Consider the following 11,313-nt stretch of genomic DNA (forward strand, 5'->3'; position numbering starts at 1 on the left):
CCATTTGTAATCCATAGGGGGGGACGCAGAAAATGTTTGGAAACCACTGGGGGGGTGCAGAAGAAAAAGTTTGGGAACCACTGTTATATACAGTAACAGATTCCATATTGATTTCAAATTGATAATTTAATCATATCTTCAGGGGAAGAAGGAGAAAAGCCCTATTTCAGGTCAAATTATATGTGATAAATGGGCTACCAGATTTCATAAATAAATTGGAGTTAAAATTCAGGTGTTTCTGGCAATTTGTTTGGAAAATAGAGAAACAAAATTATTACTGGAACTATCAACATTAATGAGTTGATTCCACCACCAAAACACTGGATAGAGCAACAGGGGGAGGATTCCCTGTGACCTGATGACATTAATATGCTATCCAGTGAAGAAATGATGAATTAGTATGGAGAGGTTCTAGATATTGTCTAGTCTTGTGAATTGTTTATGCTCATTTTATTCTGCTGATAGGTTTTTCTCTATTGTAATTTCTGAATTAGTCAATACTATCGAAATGCTCAAGCAATTTTGGTTTAGAATCAGTTAGACAGAAATGTTGTATTCTTTTTTTTATTAACAATGTCATATTTTTGACATGTTTGATCACTTTGAATATATTAGTTTAGTTGTAACAGGGGGGCTGCGGACTGTTCACGCCTTGTTGTCCCAAGCAACCAGTCACACCAACCCCACCTAGTTGTTTGGAACTCTGATTATCCTGAAGTTGCCCTGTCGCTACAATGCCAGCTACATGTCCACTTCATCTTAGTCTTCATATGGTTGCTGTAGAAGATGGCTTGGGAACACCTGAGCTTCCAGCGGGCCACCCTGGGGGTAATCAAGGCCAGTCCAGTGACCAGTGAGTTGGTGATGATCAGCCTGGATCTGGTGAAGACCTGGCTGTTGGTGATGAGCATGGAGGTGACGAAGAACTTCATCCAGGTTATTCTGACGTCTCTGATAGAGGCTGCAGAGGATCAAGGACCATCAGGCGGTCTCCGGGTCCAAAGCCATGACCTGTGAGGGAACCAACGACAGCACCGTGACGAGAGGACTGTCTTTGGAACCGGCCCAGACCGGGCACGGCATCAAGGGGTTCCAAATGGTGGTGCATTTGTCGTGTTTGGCCACAGCCAGTCCATGCCAGGAGTAGAGAACATGTTCAGCAAACCTATGGAGAAGCAATGCACTGACACTGTGGTCACTTTGTTCAAAGTACAATAGTAAATTTTAGCAAAAGACATAGCATAAATCTCCAGAAGAAGCTGAACGTTTTGATATATGAATTAGTACAATTAGTTGAAGTTAGTAGAAGTAGTTAACAACCAAAAAATGTGAGCAGGGTCTTAATAAGTCTTAATAAGGATCTTAATAAATGCATTGAATGCATTCTCACTGATAATAAAATAATATAAAACCAGCGTGATGCGTGACTATTAGGCGAGCGCGAAAGCTCCTCACCGAGCTGAACCTGCATGATGAGTGGTTAGCGGTGGTTCGTTAACCACCGGCCAACCAGGAACACATACATAAACTTTACAGGGAAGACAGAACCATGCGCTGTGGGCAGCTTGTTGAGATGTAAACGGCATACTTTGTTCACAAAGATAAATCAGTCGCTCCGCTCCTCAACGCTATGAACCGCTAGTTATTCTGTGGTTCACATAGAGCTGCGCAACCAGAGCTAAGGCGCCGGGGATTAAACTCTCATCTTGGTACGGAGTTCTCCATGTAAATATCCTTATAGGTCAGCCTGTGTCCAGTTTGAGTGAAAGGAGGTGTGCACAAACCGCGTGAGGTGAACTTCAGAGATCAATCTGCTGCAGCTTGTGAGGTAACGAGCAGAGGCGCCAGGAGTGTGATTGGTCTGTGCTCTGGCTTTAAAAGCATCAGCTATAAATTTATCTTTAAGGAATAAATCTGCTCCGCCAGTGAAACGCTGAGAGCAACAGAGATGCTTACAGTCCAGCTTAAAATAAAAAAGTGATTTTTTTTTCTTTGTGATTTATTATTTTTCTAAAAACAAAAATGAGCAACACTTAGCCTGGCAGGGGGGCTAGTAAAGCATGGCGGGCCACCAGGCTTATGATACACTGGGTGATACCCTGGTTTCTATTCCGAAACTATATGCAAAAATATGATAAAACTGATTTGTTAATAACATGGTCAAAAAGGCATTATATAGCTGATTCCTTTTGTCTGCTCATGTGTTGCACACTTAAAAATTAATCAGTGTGGTTTTGCGCAGGTTCTTTTATTTCGATGAACGCTGTTGAAACATGAGAACGACAGTGAGCGCCTTCGCTGACCAGCCGTTACTGCGCTTAATTGTCGTTGGCTCGTTGAGTCAGGAGTGCTACTCACTGTGCTCTATGTGCCCACTGGTGGCGAATCGTTGTCACTGCAGTACAGCACATCTCAGCAAGAGAAGTGCAGCTTAAGAGCACAGCCAGCACAAGAAAAATGAAAGCAAATAAACAAAAAAAGAAAATGAAGGGGGTGTAATTACTTCTGATGTCCATTCTCTCGCATGATTGCATCTTGTGTAGTCCTAATGTATGTCTAACTTCAAATATTTACCTTTTTTTTGTTTGTTTTATTCTGATGAAGAAACAGTGCTAATAAACAAAGACCAATGTAATAAGAAAAATCTTTATTGACAATTCTGATTGTGCTTAAAAGTCCTATTTGTATCATTTTCTTTATCCAAATGAATGAACATGCCCTGAATGAACGTCAAATCAATGTTGATGTTAAATATTTTTTATATAGTAGTAGTAATAATTAAATTATAATAGTAATCTCTTAATTTGTTTTTTATGAATGCTTGTCCTAGCGATGTCTTAATGACATTATTATTAATAACTATAATAATAATAGGCAAATCAGAGAACATAAAAGCTTAAAATAATTACCTGTTAAAAAGTTACTAATGAACAATAAGTTGTGCATTGCGTTCTGTCTCACTGCCATCAGTTACTCTTATATCTTTTGTTTTGGTTCATTATTTATTAATGCAGTTTAAATATCCTCTTTTGTGCTGAATAACCAAAGCAGATCTTCACAGTAACATAGCTAGGTTTCTTTACATGTTTCTCTGTGTTCATCAGAAGTTGCTCCCTACTTGCAAGGAGGAGAACGGGGGCAGCAAGTGGTACTGGAGGGAAACAGGCTGGTGCTGACCTGCCCAGCTGGAGGCAGCTGGCCTTTGCAGTACCGCTGGACTCTGAACAACACTAACATCACAGACTGGACACCACAATACAGGTCAGTTTCTGGTTTTCATGATTCTGATATTGATTCCTCTCTGATCCTGGAATGCATGTTTCTTTCCAACTATTTTTGTAGTCTCTTTGAATAAGTTTTTGAAGGTCAGAGCTTTTAAACAGCAGTACCAAATTGTAAAAATTGATTAATAGAGTTGCATTTGCACCATGAGAATATGTATATTATGTGTTGGGAAAAGAGGAGTAGCATCAATCGATACTTCTGAGTCATTTCTTTGCTTTTCACTCTCCACCTCTCTTCCTCAGTCTCTGTCTCCGTGTCCCAGTGTGAGTTGGAGGTAAAAGTTAAGCAGTGCCTTCTGGCAAAACTGCAGCTGTGAAACAAAATTGTTTTTCTCATCATTCAGAAAGAGGAGGAATCTTCGGAAAGCATACACACTGAGGGAGAAAGAGGTTGAGCCAGCATTTTGTAGGCAGACAATTGTCTAAGCCAGGAGGCATTGTTTAGCACTGGATTGCTCTCCGTGTTCTGACCACTTCAGTTTGAGTCAGACCTATTATGAATTGGCATGGCACTGTGAAAATGAGTGGCCAGTACTGAAATTATAAGCCTGATTCACCTTTATAACTTATACCTTTATGCTTTTGTGCTACCTCAATGTACATTCAAAGTTAATGAGTTGTGTTGTGCTTTATAGCTCAGTTGTTTGTAAGAATTCATTTTGTTGTTCTTGTTTTTCCTTTCTTCATATTGTTTACTTACTTGGATTTTTAACAGTTTTTGTTACATAATAGTTTTTTTCACTGCTCTGCACTTTAATGCTAATTGTGTTAGCTTCAGGTCTGCCAAATGAACTCATTGATCTTTTGATTTTTTTTTTTCATAGAAAGTATTCCTAAGCAGTGCACTAAAGTTTCACTGTGTCCTGTTATTAGAGGTGCTTCCGTTGCCAATGAGAATTTCTTTCATATTTATGTTTTTCCTTCCCTTTGTGTGGAAAGTACTCCTTAATCTATAATTCCTTCTTTATTTAGCAGTTTCTCTCAATAGAACGTACTTCTAGCCCCGTGCTTGTGTTTAATTGGATTTTTTTCCTGTAGTCATCCCAAATGTTATTGTCTTTATTCCTTTTGTTCCAAAGAAAATACTCCTGCCCTGGTGGTTTAACTTGCATCTCTTTAATGGGACATCTGATAGACCAGCTACTGCAGTAATTTTATGAATACATGTTGGTTTTCCTTCCCATTCAAACAATTTCTGGCCCAGTGACTCTGGATCTCCTTCTTGTTAACATGTTTAACCAGGATTAGTGATTTCTGCAGTCCATGATTCAATGCAGTCAGTCAGACAAACATAAAGACGTTTTTTTGGTATTTTACTATTAGCTGAAATTAAAAGGTATAAAACTGAAATCTTACATAGAATTTGTGGTCTTATTAAGTCTGACTGTTTTGGGTCGATATGACTCAGACATTAATAAGCCGATGAAGTCTGATGAAGTTCTTTGAGGTGACATTTGCTTTTAGTGCTTTACAACTTTATTAAAATAAGAAAGGTTTCATTTTTTTTTAGCAGAAACAAAATCAGTATGTGAATAAGAAAAGGAAACTATTTTCAAATGCATGTGTTACAAGCAAGAATTTAAATTTCAAGCTCTTTAATAGACTAAAATATTAAACTAAAAAAATATGTATCTATTTTGATGTGTATGAGTGTTTCTCCTTGCTGATTCACTGCCATCATTACTCTTGATTGCTTCTGACTTTCTGCATCTTATAGGGCATGACTGATTAATATTGAACATTTGGGGGATTGTGCTTGCAGGTGAAAATCTCCCAGGCCTCCCCAGTTGATGATTAGTGCTGAGGAGTCAAAGTCATTATCAGGCCACCTATTATAACATTGGGATCAAAAATAGTATCCATGAAGTTAAAGCAAAGCAGCTGAACTTATTTTGTCATAGTTGTAACTGACATCTGACATGGCATTTAAATATCTGGCATTCTCAAAGAACTGGGGAGGAAAGTTTTTGCTTCCCCAGCACTAAAATCTGTGAAATCAAGTCCAGTTTCCAGGATGATGTTCAGTGATAGTTTTCTGCAACACAGAGGCAAAAAAGGCTACATCTACAACAAAAAGTTGACATTTAGGCTCATCCAGTCAGAGATCGGCCTCTGGGTACTTGGCTTCTACATGTTTGCCATTTCTCCAACATATTTTGTGAAAACAAAAATAAAAACAGCAGACTCGTTTGCCTTTAATTTAACTGTCTTCTTGTCACACTCACATAAAGTTCATATTTTAAAAAAAGTGTGTAACCCAAAAGGATTTACCCAAAACATACATTTTAAAATGTTGTCCTGGATACTGACCTAATGCATGTAAACTTTTGAATTCAAGGAAAGTTAAAAAAAATATATATATAAAAAATATCCTTGCTAAGTTTACTGGCATTTAGGAAACACAAATACTTTGGATAACTCCAAATGAACTAAAACATCAGAGGTTTGGTCAGATTTAACTTCAGACAGTGAGAATAAATGTGTTTGTGTCTTTTTATTTGGTGTATGTAAATATATGGTTTCAAATGTGGCTGTATGTTGTGTCCTAAAAAGCCATTTTACATATATGATTGGAATGTAATGGCAGGCTGACAGAGATGGAAAGATTCAGTATTAGACGGCTTCCAACATGAAAATCTGTTTCTGGATTAGAATTGCTGTGTAATGTGTCATTCCTGATTCGAGCTGTCTCTGCGGCTTTGATGTACATGCGTGCTTGCTTGTCTGTGCGTGTGTTGGTGTTGTGTATGTTGGCAGCACATTTCAACAGCCTGGGAGTTAAGTACTTGGCTGTCCTGATATTCATAATGAGCCCCAAAGTAGTGTCCAGTTTGACTGGTGCATGTGTGTGTCTATGTGCTCTTGTGTCTGTGCATTTGTCCGGCATGGCAGCAACCTAGATCTGATGCCAGCTCCTCCATTAGTGAGGTGCTGTGCATTAAAACCCTATTAACAGCCCTTCTCCAGAAGAAGTACATGGGCACAGTTAAAAACCCCAAAATATTCAAGCACCCACATATGTTTGTTCTCACAAAACATAAAGAGATGCAACCCAGCAACCACAGGGCCAATCTATTTCCTCTATCAAGGTCATGGATGCAAACGCCCAAACAGACCTCCTTCTACTTCCTAGAAGCTTCCTTTTGTTATTATTTTTCCACAATTCTGAGAAATGCACTCAGTCTCAGAGCTATCTTCTTTATCTCTGTTGTCATTTAGGTTGTCTGTGCCATCTCTGCAGAGGGCTGATGCTGGCTTGTATCAGTGCATGGTGAGGAACAGGATGGGGGCTGTAATACACAGGAGAACAGAGGTACAAGTTGCCTGTAAGTATATGAACATGCACACATTAATCTAAACTCTACTCATAATTGCGGGTGTGTACATCGCTCTGCAGTTACACCACATTCTTAATAGGCAATTGCTAAATAATATTTGAATAGAATAATGTTTCCAACTTTTTAACTGTCTAGCTTCACCTGGTGAGCAACGTTTATCCTAGAACCCATTTCTATTATTTCGTCTTAAAAGGGACCACAGGATATTTTTAATGGAAGTCCAGATTTATGGCGTTCATATTCCTTTTCATTCATACTTCAGTAGGGAATTATTTTACACAGTAAAATAAAATACAATCCCAGTGAGGAGTTGATTTTAGTACAGCAAAAACTCTACAGTAAATAAGGGGGCTGGAATTAGGACAGTCTGGATGTACAATGGACTCCTAGTATTCATGCAGGTCAGGGACCACCAGGGGAGGCTGGGTGTTTAGAGACCTTTTATTCTACCTCGCAATGTAAGAAAGTGGAACCATGACAAAGCATAAGAACTTTAATTGCAGTATGAAAAACTGGGTTGTTTTTTTCAATGATAAAAACTATTATTTTGATAATGTATTCAATGACAAAATTAAAAATAAAAGTAAGTCAACAAAAGCCTATTAAACATGCAGCTTATAAAAGTCACAGCAAGCTCCAAAGCTAAACGAACCAAATGAATAGGTTTTTAGACTGGTTTCAGGTTTGGATCACTATACTTTGGTCTGAACAGGTTGATATAACACTATACATTCATCTCCTTCTCCTCACTCCTGCAGTTTATGACTGATCATCTTGTCCCTCTTTTACAACTCCACAGTCACAGCTGATACTGTCCTTGTCTGCTCCTGAACAGCAACAATGACACATTTTATAGCACTTTTGCAAAAAGAAACAACTCAACTTAATAAAAGTGCTAAACACACAGGAATTGAACTACTAACTTCATTTGTATTTTGAGTTCCTAAAGAAAAGCTATACATTAATGAAAAAAACAGAACGGGGGCTAGATATATAGCATGTGTATTCAGTTGTTATTTTTTTCACTTCGAACACAGACTTTGTCCTAATTCTTTTTTTCTTTTGTAATCAAAAAATGCAAGGCTTTTTCTGACCAACCAGTAAGGATTGGTTGATGCCTGCTCAATATGAAGGATTGCTGTAAAGTTGACGACACAGCACAAGCTCTAGGTACTCGTCCAGGAGGAATGAATCCATCGACATATTTCTATGCTTAAATAGAAACTTTATGTACTTAGAATAATTAATTGAGTATGCTGTACTGTTTGATAACTAGGACCAATTAAAATGTATGTATGACTGAATTGAAATAATTTTTTTGTAAAGTGCCTTGAGATAACATTTGTTGTGAAGTGGCACAGGGGTGCCGCCAGGAATCGTGGGCCCCCTGACAAAAAATTTGTTTGGGCCCCCCTGCGCAGCTGCTGTTACAATTTTTTGAGTCTATTTGACCCATAAAAACCATCACAATTTTAAAGACTTGCATCTGACTTGCTTTCTTTGGTTCAATACTGATAACTAGTACAATATTTACTGCTCATGAATTTAACATACAACAATCCACATCCAGTATGCAAGTAGGTTGCTTAAATTTTTTCTTAGTTTTAGATTACTAAAATGTCTCTCCCCATGAGCAACAGTCAAAAGCAATGTGCAACTACACATAAAACAATCCAGACTTCTCAAAAATGATATGTAGTTGCATTTTATGCAAGCTGCAGTACATAACTTTAATAAAAAATATGTTTTTCTCCATATTTGTTGAAGCTGTCACAATGTCGTAGCAGTTTAAGAGACAGATAATCTGTGAAAAGCTCAATCTCCTCCACCTGAACTACTATTGTTAGCTAAAGTAATACACCGTTCTGACAAAAAAAACAACAACAATTAGAACCAGGAGGAGGGTCTTAGCACTGTCAATTATCCTCATTCACTCACTGCTAATGTGCTAACGGTGGAGAAACAACTTATCATTACAAGAAACCGTTTATCTGCCGTCATTGTAGCTATGCTAACTAAACTGATCATTCACAGTTTGAATCTGCACAGCTCTGTGCTATGCTAGCTGCATCACGGCACAAATCGAGGAAGAGGAAGGATGAACAGCATCACATGAGATTGTGATTGACAGCACTAAAACTCTCCTGCCACTGACAGGTTGTTTCTAGCACTGGGAGAAGGCAGAGGGAATAAATTTTTCACAGATTATCTCTCATACCATACTGTCACAAAATAACTTTTCTCTCTTGCTCTCGGTGAAGGCGGACGCTTTTTTCCTCTGCTCCCTCCCTCCCCTTGTCTGCCCTGCTGCCCTGTTTTTGTCCTGTCTTTTTCTATATTTTTGGAGCCTATCTTTGCACATCATCCAAATCTACAAATCATGGATCTGGTCAACCGATCTCTCAATGCAATTAATCAAATTTTCGATGAGAAGTCTGGACACAGGAGAGCCCTCTTGTCTTTTTTTACACACCTGGCAGGATTCACCCTGGATTTATTCATGATAACAGGATTTCTGCTGTTTGGAGCTTGTGGATTCCTGGATTATCAACAAATTTGTGATGGACTTGGCCGAACTAGCGAACACTCAGACTGTTGGTGTGGACAGAGACAAGGACTCTAATACTCACTAATGAGTTGGAATCGATCTTGAAGAAGTTGCTAGTTTTGGTTCAGTGGAACAACCAAACTAATTTGGATGACTGGGAACTGAGATGTATCGGAAAGACTTTAGGGAAGATTTAAATTTATAATCTTCCCGACCTAAGACATTCTGTTTCTGAATTGGCTTTTCCTGTGTGGCCTTGGAAGGGCTACATATGTCCAATCTCCTTGAAGATATGTAAGCACAACGCTCTTCCCCCTTTACCCCTTCCTGTTTCCATGGAGCTGTGGAACTGAGCGCTCCTAAGGACATCATTCCTTGATAATAAAACACCTATATCGTACTATGCCAGAGGTCACAGCCACCTGGCTCCATGGCCCTTTGACGTCACCAAAGGGCGTCAATTTGTCTTCAATCATGTCTTTGTTTTGCCCCTTTGTTTTGTCTGAATGTTGCCATCTGCCCTAGTGTGTACATTCCTCTTTTTTGTATTGGTTTGATGGAGTACTCCCTATTTAACCCACAGAAGGATTATTTTAGTGTATTAGTGTTACGCCCCCAAGGTCTAGGGGTCCAGGGACGGTAACATAAAACGTGTCCAGAGCGAAAGTGTAAAGTAAAATGATTTATTACAAAATAAAGTTTCACAAAACAATACAATTTAACCCAATTAATGCAAAACAAAAGGGATTAACAAACTCAAGAATGTCAGGTGCAAATTAAAGTTACAAAATGTCCAAACAAGTCAGTTCAAAGTAAACTCAAAATAAACCAAAAGGGGAAAAAAACAAACAAAAAAACACACACACACACAAAGGGAATGCTAAGGAATGCTAAGGAGAGCACCAAGCCTCCCAAACACAAGCTTCTAACTTGTAGTTAACTAGAGCAAAGTCAAAATTCCTGAACTGGACAAGCAGGAACAAGCAAAGACCAAACTAGCTTAAAACCTGCCTAAAGCAGTTGCAACTACCAAACAAGGGGAGGCAGCTTCACAAAAAAGGAAATTCACATTTTAAAATCCTCCTAAAATAACGATTTTAGAATGTGGTTTCTACATACATTAGACCCCCGTTAGATCCTTATAACTGCCTATTTTAATTGGTCAAACACAAAATATTCCTTAATATGCAATAATACAAGCAGTGGAAAAAATCTTAGCACAACTAACATCTCCAATCATCCTTATCGTCACTCATTCGGATACAGCCAATCAGTGTCAAGTAAAATGAATTGTGCTCCTGGATTGGGTGCCTAGCAAACATGTCAAGTATCGTTGCTTTAGGGCAGGGGTCCCCAAACTTTTTCCTGTGAGAGCCACATAACTTTTCCCTTCTCTGGTGGGGGGCCGGAGTCAGTTTGTAACAGAAAAAGTGTGACGATTGCAGGAGTGCCTAAATGTAAAAATTTATTGTTTTCCAGAAAGCATAATCAAATAACCCTTTCTGGGTTCTTCACAGAACAAAACTCAGGAAATAAATAATAACACTATTAATGAAATAAATAATAACCAAATAACCCTCTCTGGGTTCTTCACAGAAAAAATCCAGGAAATAACACTATTTATGAAATAAATACTGTATTTTCCGGACTATAAGCCGCACCGGGCTATAAGCCGCAGATATCTCTGCCGCTCTGTGTTTTCCACAACGATGCAGGAGCACAGGGGGGCGGACACCCAACATTTGAGTCATAACAGATCAATTGAATATCACATTTATTAGGGTTGAAAAAGAAAAAGTTGCCAAGTTTAGATTTAACTGAACTGATTACGATAGGTTCTGAATGGTAACTGTAACAGTAAAAGTGCTGATCCTTCGTGTCTGCTACTAGCATGTGCTAAATGAAAATGGGCACATTCTTCTTCTTCTTCTTTAGATTTCAATGGCAGCTTGCATCCATTAATGTTGCACTACTGCCATCTATTGGATCCTAATATCTATACCTCAAATTCTCATAATGAAAACGAAAAATCTTCTTTTTCCCCTCAGTGCTATTTAACTGATCAACAACATTCTCAAATTTCAATTCCCTATTAAAACCTAATTCTGTTTTAATGGGCGCTTTCTTTTATTTCCAATTTTGA

The 11,313-nt window shown here is 38.4% G+C and overlaps 1 protein-coding gene across 1 annotated transcript in view; it reads left to right on the forward strand.

Moving 5' to 3' along the window:
* Positions 1-2,060: 2,060 nt before the first annotated feature.
* LOC103132177 (protein sidekick-1-like) overlaps positions 2,061-11,313 on the forward strand; it is a 14,418-nt gene continuing 5,165 nt past the window's right edge. Inside the window, exons 1-3 of the mRNA XM_016667198.1 lie at positions 2,061-2,091; positions 3,105-3,261; positions 6,504-6,610. Coding sequence (XP_016522684.1) covers positions 2,061-2,091; positions 3,105-3,261; positions 6,504-6,610 — 295 coding nt within the window. The remainder of the gene's footprint in view (positions 2,092-3,104; positions 3,262-6,503; positions 6,611-11,313) is intronic.

Source organism: Poecilia formosa, unplaced genomic scaffold, assembly GCF_000485575.1.
Source record: "Poecilia formosa unplaced genomic scaffold, Poecilia_formosa-5.1.2 Scaffold946, whole genome shotgun sequence".
Classification (NCBI taxonomy): Eukaryota; Metazoa; Chordata; class Actinopteri; order Cyprinodontiformes; family Poeciliidae; genus Poecilia; species Poecilia formosa.